The sequence below is a fragment of the Protopterus annectens genome, chromosome 11.part0 (assembly GCF_019279795.1).
Source record: "Protopterus annectens isolate FY-2018-M chromosome 11.part0, PAN1.0, whole genome shotgun sequence".
Taxonomy (NCBI): Eukaryota; Metazoa; Chordata; order Ceratodontiformes; family Protopteridae; genus Protopterus; species Protopterus annectens.
Window position 1 is genome coordinate 1,381,511,829 of NC_056745.1, and position 26,836 is coordinate 1,381,538,664.

At 42.3% G+C, this 26,836-nt stretch overlaps 1 protein-coding gene across 1 annotated transcript in view; it reads left to right on the forward strand.

The window, feature by feature from the left end:
* LOC122815078 (putative cation exchanger C521.04c) overlaps positions 1-26,836 on the forward strand; it is a 1,300,764-nt gene that overhangs the window by 762,631 nt on the left and 511,297 nt on the right. The window contains exon 7 of the mRNA XM_044087322.1: positions 25-183. Coding sequence (XP_043943257.1) covers positions 25-183 — 159 coding nt within the window. The remainder of the gene's footprint in view (positions 1-24; positions 184-26,836) is intronic.

The following is a 26,836-nucleotide window of genomic DNA, read 5'->3' on the forward strand; positions in this document are numbered from 1 at the left end:
ATCAGTAAACATTTCTCTTTTTAGACTGGATCTGTGCCAAAGAAATATTTTGCAAGGTTTGGTAAATGTGAGGCCATTCCAGAAGTGGATGAAGTCAAGGAGACTACTTACCTTCTGAATAATGCTGCAAGAATTCCTGATGTACTGCAGACCTGCACTGAGGAGCCTAATTCGCAGTACTGGGTAAGTTAAGATCTGAAATTGTCTTCATTTGATCTTCAACCTGTGGGGTTTAGGCACTGACATCAGTACCGAGCCAGCCATTTGCAAGCTATGGTGCCAAAGCAGAGCTCCTCTCCTACTAATACCCCTCTCTCCCTCACTACCTCAGATCTCATTTGCTGCTATTTAAGCAACAAGCAGGTCGAGGATAGTCTTGTTACAGGTATTGATTTCTTATTCTTTACCCTACCCTCGTGTTCTTTGCGTTAAGGATTTTTTTATTTGGTCTGTCAGGTTCATTTTTTCTAACCATGCTCTGTTTTATTCTACTCTTGGATATGGCTGAAAAATCTGACAGAAGGCTGCTGGTTTTAAAACTTGTACTGGGTGTGGACACAAGCTTCCCCCTTCAGATGCCCACACCCAGTGCATTGTGTGTTTAGGCTGCAGCCACCTGGACTCTGAGTGCTCCATTTGTGTGGGTTTCAGTGCCCATACTATCGACATAGGGACTCAGCCTCCCTCTAAGTCGCTCAATGTGAAAATGAGGGAAGAGGAGAAGGCAGAGAGAAGTCTAGAAGCAGGGACAGACCTCCAGAAAAGTGGAAATTGCCAGATTCTTCCCAGTCTACTGGGGAACCTTCCCCCAAGGCCAGGCCCAGGCTATCTTCACCTCCACCAAGGCTTTCTCCTGAAACTCCTGAGATCCCATTAGCCTCACCTGGAGATCCTTCCAGGCCTGAGTCTGTGGCTTCCTCTGCCAGATCTTCCTTGAGTTTGAGAGAAGTGAACCATCTGATGAGAAGTTTCTTGTGTGCCCAGATCCAGCTGGGAGTCCTTCCCGTGCTCTCCCCTTTGGGAGCACTGGATCCTCCCAATGTCTTTGCTGGGCATCCTGCTTTCCCAAGCACCACGGCTTCAGGGCCTGTGGATACCAGAACATCCGGCATCAAGGTTTTTTCTTTGCCGACCACGGCCTCGAGTTCTTCTGTGCTGGAGGACTTGGAGCTATAGTCTGCTTGGTGGTGGGTTTGAGGGGGTTAGCGTCTGCATCCAGGTTTTTAGTGCCATGCTTTCCCTTCTGAGCCTTGATATTGAGTAGCTCGACACTGACTCCACCATCAGTGCAGATGGGGGTCTCAATTCCGGGGGCGTTGAGCTCCTCTGTGCCAATGCTTTCGGCACTAATCTCCCACTCTGTCATCGTTTGACATGGTGGAGAGGGTTCTATCTACCTCTTTCGAAATACTCAGTGCCACCCCCTTTGGATCTTTTCTTACCTCAGCTGGAATCTTGAGCTCAGCATCTCCAGTCCTCCACGTTAGGGATAGTCTGCCCTAACCTTCCAGGTTGCCATCACTGTGGAGCCACAGTCGTCTGGTTCTTCCCTGGAATCCCCCCTGAGGAAGCCCATTGGTAGCACGTGTGCAAGCGGAGGCACCTTGACTCCACTCCAGAGATGGTCACCGAAGACACTGGGAGGAAGGGGAAGGCTCTCCTAGATCTCCACATGACTGTCTCCTTTGCAGACTACGTGGAAATTCTGTGACAAAAAGGTTGCTAGTCCTCCCAAAAGCCTAATCCGGATGAGTCTGTGTTCCTGGAGGGGTTGAAAGGTGACCCCACCCCTTGCAGACCCGTTGGTAAACCTTATTGCCTGCAGGGTGTGGAAGGAACCAGATGTAGTGGAACCAGTAACCAAGCACCCCTCAGGGTAGAATGTTCTGGCAGAAGTGTCCCTGTTGATGCCTTGGTGGTTGCAGCTCCCACTAAAAAGGAGCTCTCTCAGGAGAAAACTCTCTGTCCATCCGCCCAACAGGGAGTCGAGAGCAATAGACGAGAAGGTCTGCAAGACCCTGTCTGCAGTCACGATCCACTTCTCTATTCCTCAGTGATCCTACTCCAGGTATCGGAGAGGTAGTAAGAAGCGCTGTGGTTCTGGAAGTCCCCGGCTTTCCATCAGGACACACTGGTAGCCTCTTCCACTAGAGCCAGATTGGGGAATGATGCATTCAGCCACTGCCCTAGAGGCAGAAGGGCTTCGAGGGACCAAGGGTCTCCGGACTCTCGCCTGGACAGACCCAGAGACCCTGAGGTGTTGCTTGGCTGCTCCGCCCTTGAGGCAGTTGGGGGTCGCTTTTCCTTATACCAATCTGTATGGGAAACCATCACAACAAATCGATGGGTGCTGAGAATATCCAGGGGTTTAGTCCTCTTCCTTCGTCCACCAAGATCCTGGAATATTCTCCCAGATGTTCCACCCGCTCACAGGGAGGCAGCCAATCTAGAAATCTCCAAGGTGCTTATCAAGTGAATCATCCAGCCCATTCCCTCCATCCCCCCAGAACTATCTGGATCAAGTGTCTACTTGGGTTTCTTTTTGGTGCCGAAAAAGATGGGTGGGGGGGGGGGACAGACCCATATTGGACTTGACCCGTCTAAAGTTTGTCAAGATGAAGTTCTGGATGGTTACCATTCAATCCATCCTTCCCTATCTGCAGAAGGACTTTTGGATGTGCTCTGTGGACCTCTAAGATGCGATTTACCACATAATGATGGACAAGTGCCACAGGAGGTTCCTACTCATCTGCTCCAGGAGCTAGGCATTTCCAGTTCAGGGTACTCCCCATTGGTCTCACCACAGCCCCCAGGGTGTTCACCAAAGTGGTAGCAAAACTTGCAGTATATCTCAGACTACAGGGAATACAGGTTTTTCCTTACTTTGACTACTGGCTCCTAGCTGCACCCACCAGGTGGCATTTCCTTCAAGCTAGAGACCAGTTTCTCCAATCAGCTTCAATCTTTGGCATCATGATAAACTTTCCAAATTGGAACCTTTCCATTCTCTGGAATTTATCGGAGCACGGTTAAACACTTCCTTGTGCAATGTCTTCCTCACCAGCAACAGGATTTACTCTTATGTTTGTCATTCTCAAAGCTTCTCTTCCTTCAGCTCAAATTCTTCAAGCCGTAGGGTTCATGGCAGCAACCATTGTTATTCTACACCTTGCAAGACTGCATATGTGTATCCTTCAGTGGACCCTAGCCATACAATGGTCTCTTCTGGACGCACCTCTCTCTCATCCCGTTTGCCTGTCCAAAACCTGCAAATCGTCCCTTCTGTGGTGGTTGGATTCCCAAAACTTGACAGGAGGTTGCCCCTTCTTGGGTCTTGCTTCTGTAGCTACAGTCACCACAGACACCTCCCCACTCGGGTGGAAGGGCATTGACTGGGATGGACTGTTTAAGGGACGTGGTCAGCAATAGAGATCAGCTTACACATCAGCATTCTGGAGATGAGGGCACTGCTTCTGGCATTGCAGGCATTTCATTCAGTTCTCCCCTAAGGAACGGTTACAATACAGACTGACAACATATTAGTGGTCTGGTATATTAACAGACCGGGAGGAACCAGATCATATCCCCTGTGTCGAGAGGCCATGAGATTGTGGGAATGGGCAATTTCCTCTGACCACTTTCTTATTGGAATACATGTTCTGGGAAGTTCCAACATTTTAGCGGACAAACTCAGCAGGACCCTACTGTCTCATCACAAGTTGTCTCTGAAACGGTGGCGGACATTGATTTTCCAGAAATGGAGTCAACCTTGCTGTGATCTCTTTGCCTCTCCTTCCAATGCCAAGTGCAGCAAGTTTTTCGCACTGATTCCCCCCAAAGGAGGACTTTCCAGAGACTCCATTTCATGCTTGACCCCACAGTCTGCTGTATGCTTACCCTCCCCTTCCTCTCATGTTGAAATTTCTTCAGAGTGTAAAAAGGTTGAGGTGTTGAGTTATCCTCATTGCTCCTTCCTGGCCTGATTAGTTTGGTTTCCTCTCCTCTGGTCTGTCAGGCCTCCTTGGATTCTGGATCTGTGTCTAGATCAGATATCCAATCTGGAGGGCGGTTATCATCCGTATCTGAAAAGCCTGAATCTTGCAGCTTGGCTCCTGCAGTTCCAATGATGGCTAGAGTTCCTGGGTTTCCTGTCCTGTGAAGCACATTTTGCTTTCTACTCAAGTCCTCTACCAAAACGATTTATGCTAGCAAGTGGAAGAGGTTTTCCATATGGGCATCGCAGAATTGTATAAATCCCTTTACTGCCTTGATACCATCGGTCTTAAGAGTTCCTGGCCTGCATCTTCAACCAAGGTGCCAGTTCCTCTACAGTTAGTCCAACTTGCTGCCGTTTCCCATTACCATGTAGGACTTGAGGACTCGTCCTTAGCTACTTCTAGATTGTGTAAAGCCTTTCTGAAAGGTACAATCCTGTTATGGCCACCAGTTAAGGATCCTACTCCACCTTGGGGACCTAAATTGTGCTACAAGTACTGGTGTCCTCACCCTTTGAACCATCTGCAAAGGTGGATCTATGGTATCTGTCTTGGAAGACTGCTTTACCAGTGGCCCTGACCTCATCTAAGCAGGTTTCAGAGTTACAAGCTCTTTGCATTCATCCAGTGTACCTCCTATTCCATAAGGACTGCGACTCTTAGACCAAACCCCTCCTTCATGCCTAAGGTCGCTTCTGAAGCAATCAGGTCATTCACCTTTCCTTTTTCTTTTCAGAGTTCCAGAACAAAGGGGACTATAAGTTGCATATGCTTGACATACATAGGCAGCTCCATTTCTATCTAGGTAGAACCAAGACTTTAAATCCAGTCAATTGTTTCTCATATTCTAAAGCCAGATTAGTATCTCCTGTCTCCAAAGGTAACCATCGCCAACTGGATTGCTAAATGCATCACATTTATTTGACAAGTATGGTGTTCTTACTCAGTAAAAGCACGTTCTACCAGAGCGGTCTCTGCTTCATCAGCTTTTTCTTCCAGAGTAACAGACGAGATGTTCTGCAGCTACATGGGCTAGGTCTTGCACCTTCATATCTCACTACAAATGGGATATTTTATCCCAGAAAAGAGCCTCCTTTGGTTCTGCCGTGCTCTGAAATATCCTTCCCTGGAGGCCTCCCAGGGTACAAGTAGCTGGGTACTGTCCTACAGGTTGAAGATCAAATGAAGACAATTTCAGATAAAGAAGTTATGTACTCGCCATAATGTTCCATCTGAATTGTTGTTCTTCATTTGTCTTCAACTTTCCCTCTCTCCTTCCCCTTTCCTTAGTCAATTAACCTGGCAGAGGGAGCCTCCCACCCTATCTCTCTGGGTGAGGTGTGTGGTATTCGTGATGTCTGTTATCTTGAGCAGGTGTTTGGCTTTCAGGCAAACTTGATCTGAAATAGTGAGGGAGAGAGGGGCAGTATGGGAGAGAGGGGCAGTATGGGTAGGGGAAGAGCAGCTTGGATATGGCTGGCTCGGCACTGATGTTGGTGCCTATACCCCACAGGTTGAAAAATGAATAGCAACGATTTAAAATGTTATGGGGAGTATACAACTTTTTTATGCATTTTATTGCATATGCATGATCGGTTTAAAGCTTTGTCGTTTGGTGAGTCATTTCCGGTATTGCATTTCCACTTTCATAATTGAAACTGGTATATTTAGAAACAATATGCTGCTGATGAAACAAAGTACTGTCGGTCTCTGGTGATGTTGAGTGAGTCTGCCTTTGGAAAAGTTGAAAGGATTTTTGAAGGTTATCGACTTCAGGCATGGACTGTTGAATGCTACTCCATTCCCAAATGTTTATGGAGCAGAAAGGGAAGTAGTTTAGTTGGAACTGATTAGATTTTGGAAGCTTGGAACATTTAAGGTGACCTGACTTTCTAAATTAGTCAACAGCATTGTTTTGTTGCTAATTTAAAATACGTTGGACACTACTACAATATATACAAGCGCAAGGTTATTAGTGAACTTGGATGTTTACATCTACATGATATCCTATGCCTCACTTGAGTTTAAAAAAATACTTGAGCTTTGGAGATGGGCTTCATGGGTCTTGGACCAAGTTTGAAATAAACTGCTATATCATTTTGAGGATTATATAAATCACTGAATAAAAATATTGTATTATGTTTCTTTATGTGTTTATGCCTTTTACTAGGTTATTTCTTATGGCTTTATTAAAAGCTTGCTTCTCTAACTTTTGGAAGATTGCATAATTTAAGGATACTGCATCTAACTTATGCAGATATCAGAATGGTGCGGTTGAGTACATCTGCCCAATTCTAAAAATTGTCCTCGTTTCAGATAGTAGGGACTGGGGTCATACCTGAAACTTTGGCTTTTGAGTGCAGCATAACAGGAAGGCTTTACTTGAAGTTTAAGCCCTCCTTTGGATGAAGCATTAAACTAAGGATCCAATGTCTCTTCTACCTGTCCTCAACGAATGTTATCAAACCTCTGATCACTTTGGCCACAGTCAGACTTTGGATCCAAGGCTTAGGCTCCTCCCCTTACCCACAATTCCTCTCCATTTGTTAAGCTACCCCAGATCTCGTTTGATACACATTTGCTTTCACATCTATAGGATTAGTGCTTGGGTGTCAGCCAAGTGAATTTTTTTGGTGTTCTCTCTGCTTTTTGGCAGATTGTCTGGAACTTTTTCCACCAGTTTCCTTTTTTCTGGCTACTGTCCCCGTGTGTAGATGAAATAAAATCCTAAATCACCCTTTTGGTGTCTATTAGTCTCCTCTCTCTTGTGCCTTTTACAGTTTTAGGCTTGAAGTTTCTATTTAATGTCATGATTCTTGCTGTATTTTGGTGCTTGTAGTGTGTTGTGGTTGCCATATTATTGGGTAAAATAGCAGAGAAACCCTCCAGATTTAAGTAATGTGTTGCGTATGGACTCAAGATCCCTAATCAGGACACCCATGCTAAATGCATTTACTGTTTACAGGCCTCCCACCTGGATGAGGATTGTTCTGTTTATGCACCTCTTATAGTACAAGGGCCATTGCAACAGTGAAAAGTTGGTGCTCAAAGAGCTTCTCCCTGCCACAGTGGGTAAAGTTCCCTCTTCCCATTCCTCCTGTGTGCGTAAAAGAATAGCATTCAAGTAAGGACTTTAAGTGTTCAGAGAAAGGAAGGGCAAAAAGGCATAAGGAACCTAAAGTGACTTCTGGATCGCTTGGGTCTCCAGCCTGGTACTAAAGATCCAGAAACTTTTGGCTCCTGCTCTGCAGTCTGAGCCAGTTCTTATTAGATCTTGCACTGTTTTGCTCCCAGAGCTACTGTTCTCACTAGAACTGGCAAGCCATAGCCTCCAATTTGCCTTTGCTACAAGAAAAATATTTTCATAGAACTTCTAGACCCCCATCCATGGCTTCATCCTGGAGATCAGTGTGGTCCCCCAGAAGCCTATCTGAAGCAGATGTTGACAGAATAATGAAGTTCCTCAGGACCCAAATCCAGCTGGGGTTCTCCTAGCTCTGACCCATGTTGAAGACTCTGGAGTTGTCCCATACTCCTATCAGATTGTAGCTTCTTCTCTGATCTGACCCTTGGGATTTGGGACACCACGATCTCAGTGCTTTCCAGGGTTTGTCTGTTGGATTTGAAATCTTGGACTTGGTTAATGCTTCTGTGCTCCATTTGACTGAGTGCCTTGGACCTCGATGGATCTCAGAGCTGAGGTGTCAAGGTTAACTTTGAAGTTGTTGGAGCCATCCCTTCCAAGTTAGCTTGGCACCAGCATCTGCCTCGAGAGCAAAGTCGAACCGGCTTTCAGGGGCAGCCTATGTTGTGGTCCTTGGTTCCTACCAGGGGTGACATTGCAGCCTGTTTTGATTTCATCTTTTGAGACGTTTGAGAATCTACTCTGATTCACCCTTGCCTCCATGGAGCTCTTTGGGTCCTTTTCCTCCAGTCACATTAGGACAGCCAGTGCTTCCCAGTTTCAAGTTCATGTTGTAGACTTTTCATCTGCTTTGGAATCTTCAGAGCATCACACTGGTTTAAGTTACTGAAAGCCTTCTTGCAAAAGGTAGTGCATGGACTTCCCACAAGATACTCATTTCTATGAACAGGAGGGCTCTCCCAGATACCCCCTTAAGGAAGTCTCTCTTGGTGGGATTCTTAAACTTCTCAGGTGGGGGGGGGGTCCACCAATGTCCCCTCCCAGGAGGAATCAATATTAAAGGTCTTCTGGGCTGAGCCCATCTATCTTTTGGGTAGTGTCCATCCCCCAAGCCAACTACTTGGTTGAACCAGATGTGGTCAAACCCATATCCTGTAAACATGACAAAATGTTAGTGTCTCCAAAAGATTGACCTTTTTTTGGTGTAAAGGTCCACCAGTGGATTCAGTAGTTGTGGTGGTGATCACCAAAAAGGAGCTTGCTGAGAAGAGCTCTGCTGTCCATCCCCCAACAGGTATCGGGGGCTTTGGAAAGCGGGCTTATGAATCAGCAATATTCAGTGTTATAGAGCTGACCTATGTGACACATGTAACCTGTTTCCAGAGAGATTTGGCCAAAGAGTTATCTAAATTCTTCTCTAGGTCTTTATCTGTAGAGGATAAGAAAACTTGTCATTTTGCAGTTGGCCACCCTTCAATGTCAAACTTCTCTGTGCCTTATCTCAAATATGGCCAATGGCACTCCAAGTGCAGCAGGAACCATGGTAACTGTCCGCTGGTGTGCTTGTGCGCATCTTTGCGGGACACTTCAAGAAGTCTTTTAATCCCCCTCCCCATGATTTCACCCCACTTGGACCTAAAGTTTAAAAGAAAGCTGTCCAAAAGTGAACAGGAGAGCAAGACCTTTGTCTGACGGAAAACATTTTTCCAATTTCCAGGATGGGAAGAAACTGTGTGGATCTGAAGTTTTCATTTGCTCTTCAACCTGTGGGACACTGATCCGGGACGGATCCAACTCTGCTGCATTTTCTAGCATTGAATCCAGGCTCCTCTCCTACCACAATGCCACCGTCTCCCTCCTTCCCCTCAGATCTTGTTTTCCGCTTGTATGGCTAGCATCGTAGTCCATTGCTGCAGCTTTTGGTGAGTGTTTTTCTGGTAATTTTTAGTCCTGTCCTTTCGACTTTTCCTATCCTCTTTTCACCCTTTCACCTTCCTCTACCTTTGCACTCAGGCATCAGTCCTTGGCTTTCAACAACAAAAAAAAGCTTATTCCATTCCCTCTTCTTTGTCCTACTTTAGTTGTGTGTGTGTTTCTGGGTCCTCTGTTTCCTCTACCATGCTGCAACACCTAAGCTAGGGTTCCAGAAGTGCATGGAGTGTGGCCATAAGCTTTCCCCCGCTGATGGTTGCACACTGTGCATAGTCTGTTAGGGGTCCCTCACCTGGATTCCTCCTGTTCGATCTGCCCAGGGTTCAACCCCCGCACTTTGGCCGAAAGGAGGAATAAGCTGATCCTTAAGTGTCTCCTTCCTCTTCCCACTGTGGAGGCCCAAGCTTCATCCTCAGCTTCTGCTTCCTCTGCCCCGGCCTCAGGGACTCTACCTCCCACCAAGAGGGCCAGGGATGGGGAGAAGTGCAAACAGAGACTAGGATAGGCCGAGAAAGCAGTCTTCTGACTGCTCTTCCTCAGCTGAGGCCCTGGCAAAATCTTGCCTGGCTCCCAGGGTTGGCTCCGTTCACCTTGCTCCTCCGTGGAGCTGGAGGTTTCTCGGGGCCGTTCCCCTGTCAGCCACCCCACCACCACCTGTCTAGGCCAATGTTTAGCCATCTCCTCCAAGTCCACCCGCAGCCTTTTTGAAGCAGAGGTGGACAGGGTGATAGCCACCCAGATTCAGGTGGGAGTCTTGCCTGCCCCCCTCCACCTCGAGCTGGGGGCATGTAGTCCTTTTTGCAGATCACTCCTTCTCTGATCCAACCTCTGGTTTCGGAGTCTGTGGGTCCAAGGCCTTTGGCATCGAGGGATTGGTGCCAATGGTACCTGGCACCTCCACACAGATTGCCATGAGCAAGTCTGTTCTGACCAGTTCTAAGCCGTCCGGCTCTGAGCCGTAACTTCAACTGATCCAAAGGAGTGGTGCCTGCTCTGAGTTTTTCAGAGCCAGAATGCCCACTCAGTCTCTACACCTGGAGGTTCAGCTCCGGCTCCCGTGTTGACCCAGAGGATGATGGACCCAGTCATTCTCCCAGCTCCAGGGGTTCATTTTCCCTCTGCCTTCATGTTGGAGAGGGTCCTCTTCATTCCATAGAGACCCTTGATGCTTTTGTCTTCTGAGTCCATCCTGGCTCCCTCTGGTCCGGATTCCCCTATCCTGCCCCTCAGGGACAACCTGTCGCCTCTCTGCCCCAGGGAATTCCCCCCATGGGAATAGCCTGAAGCTTTCAAGTCCTCCCCAGAGACCCCTCCTCCCCGAGGAGGTTCCTCAAAAGCACACTTGTAAAAGATATGTAATCTCCCTGCTAGAGTCTCTCATGGAGGAGACAGATTTGGAGGAAGGGGAGGGTTCCCCCGGGAATAAGGTCAATTTATGTATTAAATACACTAGTGACATCAGTAAAATCTGTGAGATTATATGGGGTAATTGGAGAATTTTGTAGTCGGAAGACATATTGAAGGAACTGGTAGGTGAGGCTCCTAACTGTTTCAAAAGGAGTAAGAATTTTAAAACTGATTGTGTGATGAGGAAAGAGGCAAGATGGTTCACAGTCAGAGGATAGGAACATACTCCTGCCAGTGCTGCAAAGTGTGCAGATACATATCCAAGACAGAAGATTTCATCTACCCTATTAGAGAGGGGTTACACCCCAAAATTATTGGCAAATTGTAATTCTGTCAATGTTTACTTAGCTAGGTGTGTATGCTGCACCTATGTAGGGAAGACTAATTGCAAATTTAAAGATAGAATTCTTAGATATTTGTCGACTATTCGATTGCACAGTAAACACAATGCTTTATACCAACATATTCACAAACATCAAGGACATTATTTTAATTTTTTGGCTCTACAGTTGATTAAAACTAATCCTAGAGGGGGTGATTTAGCTTAAGCTAGGTGTGTATGCTGCACCTATGTAGGGAAGACTAATTGCAAATTTAAAGATAGAATTCTTAGATATTTGTCGACTATTCGATTGCACAGTAAACACAATGCTTTATACCAACATATTCACAAACATCAAGGACATTATTTTAATTTTTTGGCTCTACAGTTGATTAAAACTAATCCTAGAGGGGGTGATTTAGTAAGCTATACAGAATACTGTGAGATGCAGTGGATTATAGACCTTGGGGCTGATAGAAGCCTAGGTCTTAATGGTGTGGTGCCTTTAAAGCCAGTTAAGAGGGGTAGACCTCTTGTTTAATTCATGAATGGTGATTGGTTATTCGATATTAAATACTGAATCTATGCCATATTGTTGTCTGAAGGGTGTATCATGAAAGCGCTAACGTTTGTCTTGCTAGACTGGATTAAACAGTTTGTTTTACTAGACTGCATTAAAGGTTACTTTTTAGCCTGGTGGTCTGTGGAGTTTTTATCATTTACTATTCTGGCACGGTTCTTTGGCACCTTGGTACTTGGCATTTTGTTCTTAGTCTCAGAGATTTAATAAATCTGTCCAGTGGTGGCTAAACTGTCAGTTTCTCAAGATCATCCCGTTATCCCCCCCCCCCCCCCCCACGGGCACTGTGATCATGGATGCTTCCCAACTGGGGTAGTGTGGCATTTTTTAGGAAAGATGGTTCAGGGCACATATTCTCCAACAGAGGCCAGTCTTCACTTCAACTTCACATAGATGAGGGGCAGTTCGTGTTGCTGTCCTTTCAGGATTCCCTCCCTAGTGATGTGCTCTCCATCCAAATGGGCAACGTGGTTGTTTGATTCAACAAACAAGAGGGAACACATTTATCTATTATGTCTAGAGGCCATGAGAGTTTGGCAGTGGGTGATGTCTACCAACAACTTTCTGATAGCAACGCATACACGTAAGAATTAGTGTTTTTAGCAGCTGTATTTTTCTAGTTCACAAATGGTCCCTCAATTCAGTAGTGGCAGAACAAATCTTCGGCTGCTGGGAGAGCCTTGCTGCAGTCTAGGTGACTCCAGCATGAAATACAGGTACTTTGCCCTAATCCCCTAAGAGGGAGAATCCCACAAGTATGCTCTAGTCCACACTTGTCCACCTGGTCTCATTTATGCCTATCCTCACTCCTCTCATAGTGACATTTCTGCAGAAAGCAATGTGGTGCAAGGCTATGCTGATCCTCATTTCTCCCTTATGGCATCTGCAGGTGTGGTTTTCCTTCCTCTGGTCTCATCTGATTCACCTTCCACAGGTGTTTAATCCTGTCCCAGATCTCTTGCCCATCTGGGATGCCTCACCCAGACATCAAAGCCCCAAGGTTAACTGCATGGTGTATCCAGTTCCGATCAGACAGTCTAGACGTTCATCTCTGGTAATACATATCTTGAGTTCCATTTACTCTTCTAAACGTTTCTTGTAGAAGGCTTTTGGGAGGAAGAGATTTTCGATTTGGGTTTCCAGTAAAAATATAGATCCTTTTTCAGTTTTCCACATTTTTGGCTAGCCTGTTTACAAGGTCGAGCATTTTACTTTACTGTTGCAGTACATTTGGTAGCTATCTCCAGTTCTCACATTGGGAAAAATCTAAGACTTTTAAGGGCACCTTGCTAATTTGGCCTCCTCTTGGGGTTCCTGTTACTCCAGATATTGCCATCCTTCTCCAGGCTTTGACAGGACCTCACTTTGAACCAGCAGCCACAGTAATTTGAAATATCTCTGGTGGCAGTAACTTCTGTGCAAACAGTTTTGGAGCTTCACACCCTTCCTTGTAAAGTCACTTATCTGGTTTTCCACAGGATAGTGCAATTTTGAGAACAAATCCCTTTGTTCTACTTAAGGTGGCTTCTGAATTCCCTCAGCTAGTCTGTCAATTTTCCTGTTTTCTTACCCCATTTTGGTAATAATGGAGAGTACATGCTGCATCATCTAAATATGCATAAACCTCTCTGATTCTGTTTATATGGCATTAAGAACATTAGGATGACTACACAATTTGTTTCCTCACTGGAAAAATTGGGTAAAGGAGTATTCAAAGCAAGTCATGTTGGCTGTCAGTGTATTTTGTGTGTAAGATAAAGGGATGGTCTTTGCCTGGCACTAAGGCTCATTCTTCTAGATCAGTTGCCACTTCAACTGCCTTTTTTTTCCAAAGTACCAATTGATGACATCTGTGCTGCAGCTACATAATCTGATGTCCATACCTTCACATCCCACTACAAGCTGGACTTGCAATCTAGATCCACAGCATCTTTTGATTCAGCCATCCTCTGGAATATCCTTTCATGAATCCTACAAAGATTTACAGTAGCTGAGGACTCTACACCATTGACTGAGGGCAGGTGATTCCAAATGTTATGCACTTGGATAACAATAGATTCGTATTTTCTGTTTCCATCCATCACCTTCCCCCTCCAGTTGACAGTCTGTTCTGGAGCGACTCCACTGATTTGCTCATGTCCTTTTTACATGTATTGCCCGCAGGAGGTCTTTGGCTTCAAAATTTTTCTTGGAGCGGATGTAATATGTAACTAGGAAATGGGCAAACTCTACCTGAGGTAACCTATCAGAAGGTTGGAAATTATGGGTAAGGGGAGGAGCCTAAGCCTCTGAGCTAAAGTCTGATCCGATAAACCATTTGTTGAAGGATGGAAGCAGACACCATAGAGCAGTCATAATGGCAAGTACATAACTTTTGTTTCCCTCCGCTAGCCCTTGTGCTATTCCTTTTGAATGTTTAAAAAAAAAAATTCAGAAAGAATAAAATATTTGCATACTTTATTATAAAATACCACTCCATTTGCCATAATAAACTTTAACAATTCTATTATGTACATTTTTTATTTAACCTGTCATATGATTGACATCTTAACTCAAATGTGTGCTTTTTAAGATGGTCTGTCTTAAATTATTCACTAGTATTTGCAGTATAGTTAGCATTAAGTTGAAGTCTGAGAGCTTTTTTTTAAACCCAGTTACCAACTGGATATGGTCTTCCCTTAGTTTTATTTTTATATTTTCCAAACTTCCTCTGGGGTATAATTTTAGGATCCAAGTTAAAAATGAGAACTCTGTCCAAAATTTCTTTATTCATGTTATAACAGACTATCCTTTACTTAATGATCAAACATAGTTACTGGCATCCTCTCCTCCTCTTGCACTCTGCTAGATTCCTTCCCCTGTCTGTCTCTGGATTTGATGGACCACTCACCTGGCAGTACAGGGACAGTCTTTCAAACCCACAGGCATGACTGGGGTTGTCACCTTTTCAGTTGCACAAAGTGGGACATTTTTTGTAGAAACATCGATTTTGCAGGGCAAAACATACCCACGGCCAGTACAAAGGACAGAACTTCATTTTTTTGCCTAAATAAAAGATTATTCTTGTAGCATTATAGTTGCTTATTCTGTTTCTTATAAAATTTAGGTGTTTCAGATAACTGTTTTATGCAACTGTTAAGGAAAATTTAGGAAAAATTTTGTCCTAATAATCTCAGGACATTTGCCATTTTTCAGTTTTTTTGCAGGACACAACTGCCCAAAGAGGGACTGTCCCTCACAAAGTGGGACAGGTGGTAACTATAGGCATGACCCTTTCAGTTTTCTAGTGCCATAGTGTAAGATCTACTTTTAACACTTACTAAATGATCACCTAAGACACAGGAAAACCTACATTAACAGAAAAGAAAAACATATTAAAAAAAAAAAAAAAAAATCCCAGGATGGTTGCTGAATCCCCTTCCTAGTTCATGGTGCAGTGTGTTCGTCAGGCAAGTTAACTTGATGTAAATTTATTTCATTATATACAAATGGGTCCTGCACTAATTATAACCAGGTATTTCTCTGAGTTGGATTTATTAACTTATTTACAAACTAGAGATCAGTATATGTAATGGTGTAGGGTTAAAACTAATTCCTGGTCACTGCTTACACACATATGGCTCTTAGCTGAAATAATGTCGTTTTAATTTCCTTTTGATTTCTGACCATTACAATAAGTTGGTGATCAAATTTGTTAAACCTAGGGCTTATAAGCCATTTCCTGCTGCACAAAGAATAGTTAACTATGTTGTAACTGTAGTGCTTACTTTATAACTAAATTAAAGCAACTGAATACTATGATGAGTCAATTATAGGTTGTACTGTGCTTAGACTGCTGAATACCTCCTACATATATAGTACATTAAGTACTTGTTTTGTCACTAATTGGTGCTGCTTGTAGTAGATTTAAACAGTAGCAAATTGCATTTCATGAGAATTTATGTAAGGGCCACCGACTGTGTATTCCTACACCACTCAGTTTACCTAACTTGCATTTTGGGATTTATATTACTGACAGCAGTGTATATTTGAGTCTGCACTACTGAGCTTACTATAACTGCCATTTTAGTCAGATACAGCGCACAACACTGTACTTGTGATTTACATCACTGAAAGCTGTGTATGCATTTATAAATATTTTTTTGTTGAAACATTACTAGCTAGCATCATTTAACCCTATTTTGTTCTCTTAAAGTGTATCCTTTCTCCTCCTTAGTCTTACAGGGCAACCCGTCTTTCTACCATACGGCAAGTGCTGACCTTCACCTTGGCTAAAAATGCAAAGCTGAACTTCAGACCTCTAGTGATCCTTTTGCTAGGAATATAAAGTCCATTTGTACTGCAGTTTTATGGTTAAGTGAATCCTCATTTTTATTGTAATCTGTTAAGTGATGGGCACACTATGCTAGAACTTTATCAGACGCCCCTACCACCTACATTTCTCACTGTAGTGTTTATGGCAGGACTGTGAAACTATATAAAACGATTTTGTTCCCAAAAGTAGCCGCATAAATCTGAGGTTTTTTGCCATTTTGTTTTAGTTGTGCGTAACTAAACCAAAATTAAAAAAAGCATAATGAATAGATGTTTCCAAATTTACTGTACTCACCAATGACAGAGTGCAAGTAAGACTCCACTACTGCTGATCGGTTCTTGCAGACTCTGCCTAACTGGCTTGGTTCCTACCTGCTCAGTTTACCCCTCACTGCACTTGGGCTCAATCTGCTCCCCAACTACCTCTTCAATTATATTTATACTAACCATAACTCCTCCCTCTCCATTATCCAAACCAACCATATTCACTCGCCCATTACTGCTGTACTCCCTAGTGAATACAATTTTATATACATATATATATATATATATATATATATATATATATATATATATATATATATACCTTACTATCCTACCCACCATATACTACCTCATTTCTATAAAAACCTACCTTCAATTCCTTGCTCCATTACCCACTCAAACTTTACTCTAAATATGTTAAACCCTTACAATTATATTTTAAGCTTACTTTCTCTTAAATTCTTATCCTAATGCAAACCACATTGCTAAATTACCAAAACATCACAAACCAACATAAGCTCAGTCACATCATTAGCCACTTTCACAAACTAATTACTACTGACATATCATCCAGCCTGTTGAACTCCAATATCCTCCACCTTACAAAGTACAAAATTTTACATTTACTCCATCAATAATGAATATAACTATTCATTAAAATGAAACTGAAAGTACCACTAGTAATGTACTTTTACCCAATAATCTCATTCCTATCTCAGTGTGGAGATGTTAACCAGATCAAGGACCCATCTTTACCACAAATAAAAATAATAAACCCACCCTTAACTCATTCTTGGCTACACTAAACAATACAGGACATGTATAACAAAACAAGCTTCCATGTGTGGCTAGTAAAATATAATCCTGACACTTTCCATTACTGAAACTTGGTTAAAACCTAGTATCCAAGATACAAAACTACTTCCACCTGGATATATAGCCTTATATCTTCTGATAGAACTCATAAAAAGCAGGTGGCGTAGCTCTTATTTGCCAGTCTTCATATATTATCCTATACAAGCAATCCATCCATCCCAACATTAAACCATGCTCCAATCCTCATTGCCTTCTTAAAGCTAAACAATAATAAACAGCTATGTACTATAGCCTTATACATTTCCCCTGGCTAAAACTCGACTACACTTCAAAGTATTCTGCCCTGGGCGTCCCAAAATATATGTAATGAAACCCTCATCATGGGTGATGTAAATATCACTTGGCCAAATGTAATCCCCAACTTCCTCCTAATAGTCTCAGTTTATCAGGCTTCACACAATCTCAACCCTGACTAGAATTCATAAAAGTAGCATCAAAACTCCATTCTCTATTGGATCCTAGTCTGAAGCTAAGTACTCTGGCATTCTCCTGGATGCTATGACCACTTACCAGCATACACCCACAGAAGTATTACCCATCAGTTTAGAACTCATCAGTACAAAACATCCAGTAACCTATCCAAATTTAAATTTTCTTAATGCACTTGAATAGTTTAACTGGACAATACTAAAAACATGACCCCTAGATGATTCAGTTAACTACTTCCACCAGTTATTATTAGATACCCTTAATGGCCTCGCCCCACGTTGAACAAAGTGAACAAAATTCAGCCATGCACCCTGGATCACAAATACAAAACAATTTCTATAAAAAAGGAACAGTCTGGAAAGAATTCCAAAGAAACAATGATTATCCTTTCAAATTTGTAGGCAATTAAGTAACCAGGCAAATAAAATTATAATTGCAGTAAGAAACATTATTTTTCTTGGCAATTACCTGAGCACAAAACCCGAAAATGCTCTGGTCCACAATTTCAACACTGCTCACTCAAGGTACAAAACAAAATCCTGCACCGTTTGCAGAAAAATCCGCTCCGCAAATGGCCAAAATGTTTAATACACATTTCATAGAAAGTATAGAAAACTTGGTTAATAATCCTAGCAAATCGTACACTACAAACTCTACAGATTAACCTTGCAATCAATCCACTTTCTCTACATTCTCTTCCCAAACGTTTCCAACTCCATCTCCAGAATTAACATCCCTTACATTGCAGCCACTACCTATAAACTGTATACAGCAACTTCTGCAAAAGATAAAACCCAGCTCCCTCTCCACTTACACTTTCCTATTGGAATATTTAACTAGCAGCCAATGCTATAGCCTACCTGGTTAGCATTCTCATAAACAGCTCTATAATCTTATGTCCCATTAATATGGAAGAAATCAATTACTCCATTACATAAAGGAAGAAAGTGAAATGAACTTACCAACTATCGTCCCATCTCTATCTTGTCCCCTCAACAAAATCCTGGAAAAATGCATACATAAGCAATTCCTTGACTACCTCATTTCTAACAGACTGCTTACAACCACCCAGCATGATTTAAGATCACAGTACAACTGCCTTAATATCATTTACTGATATGATCAACATACCTAGGGATTTAGGACAACCAACATCGGCAGTATTCTTGAATCTATGAAAAATAGTTCATATGGTGGCACACCATAACCTTTTACAGGAACTGTCATCTAAGACTTACTACCTCTTCTCTACAGTGGTTTTCAAGCTACCTGTTTCTAAGGCAGCAGTGTGCAAAATGGCAGCCCTCTCATTCACCATATCCCACCAACAAAATGGGAGTTCTTCAGGGTTCTGTTCAGACCCCTTCTTTTTATAGGATCATAGGAGTTTACTAGGCTAATGGCCCAGGGCCTTTACAAACCTAGCCAAGTTCAACCAGTGTTCCCAAGGGTGTCTGGTAAAAGCAGATACTAAAATCAGCACCTGTTGTCTCTGTCCAAGAGGGACACAGGTGGAACCCCCAGGGTGAATTTCTGGTTACCCATCCAGTTATTCAAATTGTGCTTAAAAAGGGCAAACCAAGGGGCTTTAACATACATAGGAAGCTTGTTCCAAAGGTGGGGCAACCTCTTAGACCTATGTTTCTCCAGCAAATTGCTTGTCCAATACCAGGTTAAGGACCTTTGAGCAAGTGACCCATGTGCCATTTGACTTGTGAATTTGCAGCATTTCCATTAAAACTGAGTCAGATTACTCTGTATGGAAGGCTTAGGTTACCTCTGAGCAGTCTGTACAACAGAGTGAAGGGACTGATTTCTGTCTGTCCATGTAGCACAAATCTTGAAGACCCTGAATTTTCTTTGTAAGGAACCTTAGTGTCTCCAGTTGCTGCAGTTGTTTGGAAAGGCGCATACCAAAGGGCGCATTGTACTCAATTATTGGCCTGATGAGGGAAGAGTACAGGGGGGTTATAACCCCTTTTTTTTTTTTTTTTTTATTGAGGTGATGCCTTTATGACTAATATAAAATGCCCTTCTTACCTCTGTGGAGACGTGATCAAAATTAAGGTTGCTGTTGACCTGTGTGCCCAGATCTGTCAATGACTGTGTGCTTAAGGTATTGCTGTTGATGTGGTACTTTGCAGGAACATCACCCTTGCCGAAGGGGGGATGGATGATGCATTTTTTTTGCATTAAGTTTAAGACCATGACTTGGCACCAGTTTAGTCTGTAAAATCTTGCAGGATGTTGACATTGCTAGGGGTTTCACTGATCACTGTTTGCAAACTGCCTGCCACATTCCTTTAGTTTTGGTCTATACTTCACAGTAGATTCTGAACAGTAGGGGTCCCAAAACTGATCCTTGTGGAACACCACTGGTTACAGGTCTACTGGAGGAGGTGGAGTCCCCTGTTTTGAATGTGCAAGTTCCATCAGTGAGCCAGTTTGCAACCCACCTGACATTATATGGCTTGATAACCCAGCTGGGTGAGTTTATCAATGATGCCTGAGTGGGGGTTGTCAAAGACCTTGGCTAAGTCTAGGTAAGCCATATGCACAGATTTACCCTTGTCTAGGGCTTTGGTGACCGTCTCAGAAGTCCACCAAGTTTAACAGGCATGATCTCCACTTGACAAAGCCAGACTGGGTGGGGTCGAGTGTTTGGAGATTTCTATATCTTTGTTAATAAGGTCCATGATTCATTCCGTGGCCATGCAGAGAAGGCTGGTCAGACTAATGGGTCTGTAGTTCCCAGGGTGCATGGATGCACCCCCTTTGTGCAAAGGGATGACTGTAGCTGTTTTCTGTTCCACTGGGGGCGAAGACTGTGCTTAGGCTGTGATTGAAAAGCATGCCCAGTGGTGATGCTAATTCCCATTTTAACCCATGTGGAACACAGCCCACGGTGTTGGGTCCCGTAGAGGCTGTGTTTTTGGCCTTGGAGAGGGTGTTAAGACCTGCTCCTCCGATACTAGGTGGGGGACAGGTGTTAGGGATGCTTTGAGGTTATGTGGTGGGGACATGGGAGTGAAGTTTTCACTGAACCTGTAAGCCAACAAGTTTGCTATATCCACAGGTTCTGTATATCTAGTACTGAGTACAGCGCAGATCTAGGCCTTGCCTATGAAGTTACGGATGCAATAAAAGAATGCCTTGTGGTTATCCCTACTTGGGGAAGATAATTTGGCTACATAGCTGGTGTTGGAGGACTTCACTAGGATTCTTATTTGCTTGTTTAAGTTGAGGGAGTTTTTCCAGTTTTGAGAATGTTCCTTCCTACTTTTGGACAGTAAATTCTTTCTTCTACTGTATAGCCTATTAATGACAGTTGTCCACCAAGCATGTTTGTTTTTTCTTGAAGATCTTGCTTTGGTTCTGTCAGATACAGGAGAGTCAATACAGTTGTACAGATGCTCTTATAGAAAATTGGTGTATAACTCTGCTTAGTTATCTGTTCCATCAGTGAGGGAAGGGCTGTGAAGCTATTTATGCTGTCACATAAGAGGTTGTAATTGGCCTTTGGGAAGTTTGTCTACTTGTTGCTAAGGGGAGGGGTCTTATTTACTTCTAGCGAGACTGATTTGTGGTCAGATCTCACCAGGCATGGCCACACACTGGGAGTTTTGCAGTGGTTCCACTTGAGCTCCAGATTGAGCACTTTGTGGGTGTGTCAATCAGCTGGTCCAGGGCATTAGAGTTAGTCCAGGAAACTTTGGGTAAGTGAGTTAGACCATGTGTAACTTACCGAGTCAGTGGATGGGTATTTAGTCGCTCAAAACCAGGGTGTTTTGTTGTATCTTGATTTACTCAAGTAGATCCAAGTAGGATGAGTGGATGTCCTGATTCATGGAGGGGTCCTGTAGCTGGCAATAAGCTGAAGAGGAGTCTTGCCTACAGTCAATTTCACCTGACATAATTCAAGGGAATCGTGATGTTTCTGCAATCTAGAGGTGTATTTATCTTTAATGAATATTGATGCACCATCGCCGTTGGTTCTCGTGCCTTCAGTTTGTGGTCTGAATGTTTGGAAGGAAATGTAACCTGGTATAGCTGGGGTGCTCTCTGCAGCCTTAAACCAGGTCTCCGTGACTACACAAATGTCACCATCTTCCAAAGTAAGGACTGATTCCAGTGAGTGAAGTTTCTGGTTTAGATGCCTAGCATTTAGCAGCATAACCCTGAGGCTGTTTTTAGAGGGTATTTTTCAATTGGTAATTTTGTTCTTGTGATGTTTCCTAAAAAAGGCAGTGTGGGGTGGCAGGAGCCTTAGCCAGTAACCAAAATTCCAGCGGGTGACAGATGACCATATCTAGCAAAGCATCGAGGTCAGTCAACCATATTATCACAGGCTGACAGATACTGTATGTCCTTTGACACCAGAAACTAAGCCAGTTGTTGAAGTCTATCATTTTTTGCTTGTATTGAGGTATCCTAGGCAAAGGTAGTGTTACTTAAGACTAGGGACATACCTGTGATATGCACAGTTCAGTCATGTTCCTCTTCATATGGTCCAGTGAAGTACATCTCAAGTTCACACTAACATGGACTGAGTCATGACCGTGCCTGTTGAAAGACTTGAGTGCATGTGTGATGTGGTGGATTCTGGCACCTGACACTGACCATAACTTTTTCCTTATCCAGCCTGGTGAGAAGGACATCTGTTCTCACAATGAAGTTGCTTATGACTAAGATGTTTGTTTTTGTGTTATGCCTTCGCTTGACTGGTGAGACATGGTGTGTGATATATGGTGTACTATGCTCTGCAGAGGATGTTATGTGAATTGTTTGTGTTTGGGAAGTCTGTTTAGGTAAGCTTCTGGAAAGGACCTCCGCATATGTAGGTTTGTGTTGGTTTGGTAGGTGTAGGAGGTGAGGTGTGTGCATGCTGACAACTTAGTATCAGATGACTGATTGGTGAGTGAGAGGCTGGATTCTAGGTTTCTGATATAGATGCATCATTTGTGTAGACTGTAAGTGGGTTGTCAGTGTACAAAAGGCAGTTGCTACATTAACTCAAGATGCCAATGTCGACCAGGCTGATTAAAACTGGGAAATTTTGTCCATAATGCTAGGTAAGTTGATGTGGTCAGAAAACTGGGAGAGAACAGGAAGGACCAGGTAAAGTTGAGTTGAAGACACAAGTGGACAAAAAATAAAGGGTGTGCGAGTATGATGTGTGTTGGTACCTCAGAAGCTTCGCAGAATGCATCACCTGTCAGTGAGGGACATGGGGAGAGCTCACCAAGGGAGCACCAGCAGAGTATTGAGAAAATATTTGCAGGCAGAAGTGTTTGCATCTATAGCCGCCAATGGTGCCCACTGCTGCTTGGCAGTGCTTTATGTGCAAACAAGCCCAAACACATGCAAATGTGCTTGTGTAGCAAATGAGAGCAAACTGATTTAAACAAATTAGCCAATAAAAAAGCTCAAAACTGAGCCCTGTTCCAGCAATCTTTTTCAATCGGATGAGTTCCAACCACACACCCCTGCCACTAGGGGATGTAAGGGAACCCTCTCCAACAAAAGACTGCCCTTTTAGTGCTCAAGTTATAAAAACAGAACTAGATTCAGCAGATCTGAACATAGTTTATGCTACAGCAAACAAAGCGCAACAATTTCAGAAAAAATTCAAATTTTAACATTTTTACACACAATCTTCACACTGCCTCCTGCCAAAGTAGCATTATTCAATATGCAGATGATTCAACTATCATTTCCTTTGCAAAAATATTACCCATTTAAAGCAAATAATGCAAGCTGCTGTCACTTCCATTGACACGTGGCTCAAAAATGAAACCCTAAGAAAACTAAATTACCTCTCTTCACATCTAAATCATACCACTCCGACTTTAAAATGTATTCCCTCAATAATTCAGAAATAGAACTTGTTTCCCACGCCAAACTACTAAGGGTTGCTATAGATAACTTTTCACCTGCATATCCAAAATACCATTAAACGCATCAAAAACTGGGAATGCTATATAGGCACAAAACATTTAACTTAGCCACTAAAAGAACACTAGCATACATATACCTCCTACCCTCCTTACTATATGGTGCTCCTATAATAACCAACCTCCAAATCACATTAACAAACTTAAGTCCTGTTAGAATAAATTGCCAGATTTGCAACAGGTCTGCCATTACACAAACGTTTGTGTTGCTCTTACTTTCCTTAACTGGCTGAATCTATCCCAACAACTCTACTATCAACAACTAACCATCACCCACAAATTATTCTATAATCCAGAAAAATGCCTTTCCATAAATTGTGCACTTCTGACTGAGCCCTACTCCCCTAAGGTAAATAAAGCTGCAGGACAATTGGTCTTCCTATTAAGTTACCACGTTATGGAACTCACTATCACTGCATATTTAGGTGTACACAATCACAAAATTCATATTCATGCTAAAACTAATTCAAGCACCTTCCCCTATAAAAAAAAAATCAACCTAATTGCAATCACTGATGTGTTTCTTCCTATTTTCCATTTACTGAAATCTACCCATACCAAAGACAACCTCCTCTTTCCATATATAAATCTTTCCATATATAGATAAATGTATATATTTATAATAAACTAGACAGTCCTAGATAATCCTAACAAATGTAAATAATGGCAAAATCTAACTGTATAACACACAAATGCTTATGAACCACTAGATTTTCATTCATGCTAAGGTCTGTTTCTCTCCTGAATGTTTTTCCTAGGTATCCTCTCTCCACAGTTTATTGCATACTATTACCTGTTCTATTCTAGCATTTGTTTTCTATTTTAGTATTGCATGCGATTACCTGTTCTACTGCATTGTACTATATTTTAGTATTGTTTTGTATAATAATACTTGGAGCTTTTCTCCCTGGGCCTCTGCTGAAAATGGGTTACCCACAGAGTTGGACTTTCACGGTAACTAAATGTCAAAATATTAAATTTACGTTGTACATCCCATGTCTTATCTTTGTAATTGAGTCCAACATTACATAAATTGCTGAATTCTTGCCTGCCTTAAATCTCACTCCTAAACTTATTCCGACAATTTCCATGTATTTGTAGTTTTCTCCTTCCCTTTTTTAAAGATCCATCTTCCAGTTTTTATCTCTTATAATAGACCAACTGCATTTGAAGTACTGATTTTTTTTAATTTTCATTTTCTAGTCATTTTTTTTTTGGGGCAGTCAAAAAATTTAAACTTAAAGCCTTATTTCTGGGCAATGCAGATCCTTTGTCCCATCTCAAAAAAATTATGTCCTTAGTTACAGGCAACATGACACTACAACTCCACTGCCAATCATGAGTGGACAAGGTGATCTGCTGTGGCGACCCCTAACTGGGAAAAGCCGAAAGAGTTACAGCCATTTGCTCACCCAATATTTCTGGCAGACTGTAGGAAATTTTTTTAAGCTGGCCAACTCACTACACCCCCAAAACGCATGTTCCGAGTTATTTCTTCACACCTCAGATATTTGCAATTTACCTGAGGAAAATTTTTTGAAGTCTGCTTGGTGTATAAATGCAAACACTTCCACTTCCAAGCAGAGATCCTAAACCTTTACTTTTGCTTACTTGGGAGCCTTTCACATGTCCTCCCGTTGTCTTGTAAATTGCTATTGGTCTCTCTTTAATCTTTACTAATGTCATCTGATTCTTTTAGTTATGTAATATTTTGTATGTCCTACTAATTATCCTATTAACAGCAGTTTCTGTCATAGATTTGACTAAAAACCTCACCAGAGCAGGTCTTTCACTTAAGATTTCCTTGCAGCATTCTTTTTGCCTATATTCTATCAGTCCCTAGTAAGGAAGGAAGCATCTAGCCTGTGGTCCAAATGCCTTATTGGCCTTATTTCACTCTGTTACCTTTCCTTCTCTAGTTATTTATTCCCAATATCTTGGTTTCTTTGCCAGGTTTCTCCAGTAAATTCCAGCCCCCTTTTATTTCTGTAACCCTACTTGCAGTTATCCCTATTAACAAAATCTCCTTTGACTGTTCTAGTGTTGGCTTAGTTCTTAGAATACTTTCTGCTGCTACTTCATGAATATAATCTGTATAGTTATTCTCCTTAAGGATCTTCCATCCAAAATCAAGCATGGTCTCCCCCCCCACCTTAAGGATCTTCCATCCAAAATCAAGCATGGCCCCCCCCCACACACACACTTCATTATCTCTCTCCATTTTGAACTATAAGATTCTGCTTGTGTTATGTTTGAACTTTAACTGTGTAGCCTTAAAATAATCCTTCAAATCAGGTAATCCTAAACCACGTTATTCTGTTGGAAAGCTATACTTGTCCTATTTGGCCCATGCCATCTTCCCCAACCAGACAAGTTCCTTCAACTCTTTATTATTGTTTACAACTTCTCTGGTTGATATATGGGTCAGGCATATGCGGGTCTATATTATACATTCAAAGCTTCAAAATTTTGAACCTCATATGTTCAACATATGAGTGAAACTTGAATCTTTGAATATATAATAAAATAAAAAATAAACTAATGCTGCGAGCAGTGGGGCAAGCCTCCCTGCACCCCCGCACCCCCTACTTAAATATACCAACTCAGAGTCCACACTTCAGTGCAGAAAAGGGAAATTTTCCCATTCTGCGTGTGCAGAGCCGTTGCCTTTCACCTTCGAACTTTTCAAAGTTTGATCATATGGTGTCGACCATATGACATTCTAACTTTGAAACATTTGATAATTTAATAGGGACCCACATATGCTTAAGGGACTAAAAACATTTTTGTTGCTTGTATCTTGCTATCCATAAACAGGAGCTTCTAGTTTCTGTTTTTGTTCTCTTTAGTCTCTTCCAAAACATCCTTGGTTCCTATAATGGAAGCCTTTTTAATCCATACTCTTAAATACTTATCTTATCATGCCCCCATAAATATGGGCATTGCTGAACCAATTCATTTGAGTATATAATTATAGCTATAGCCTGTTTTATCTACATTCATTTTATGTCCTGAAAAAGCTGAAACTGTCTAAAAAAAAAAAAAAAAAAAAGTTCCACATCACTGCTGTCCCTTTACCATACAAATTATATCCTTGCATTTTTGAGTCCCTTAATTTTTCCAGTAGTAGTAAATAATAAGCAAGTAAGAGGGAAGAGGATACCCCTGCATAGTTCCTATGCCCAACCTAGAGAGGACCCCCCAGTTTAATTTTTGCTCTGATCCTTCATATATCCTCCTAGTTAACCGTTTTGCATCAGGGAATGCAAATGCTTCCCCTTAGCTTACTCATAACATCACAGCTTACTCTGCTTTTTTCTCCATTAGGACCAACCAACAGCAGTGGTGTTTTCTTATGTTCTGCTTCCCTCTGAATCATCCTTATTCTATTAATGTCAAATGTTTGCCTCCCTTCCACAAAACCACATTGGTCCTGGTCTATCAATTTTGGCAGTACATTTAGCATTCTTTTAACTAATATAGACATAAACACTAAGCATGGTTTAAACTTGAAGTGGGTCTGTATGAAGCTATCTGTGTTTTTACCATCTTTGGGTATTAACAGCCACCACAGCTTTCTTCCCAAGACATTGGTGTTTCCCTTGTTTTTAAAATACA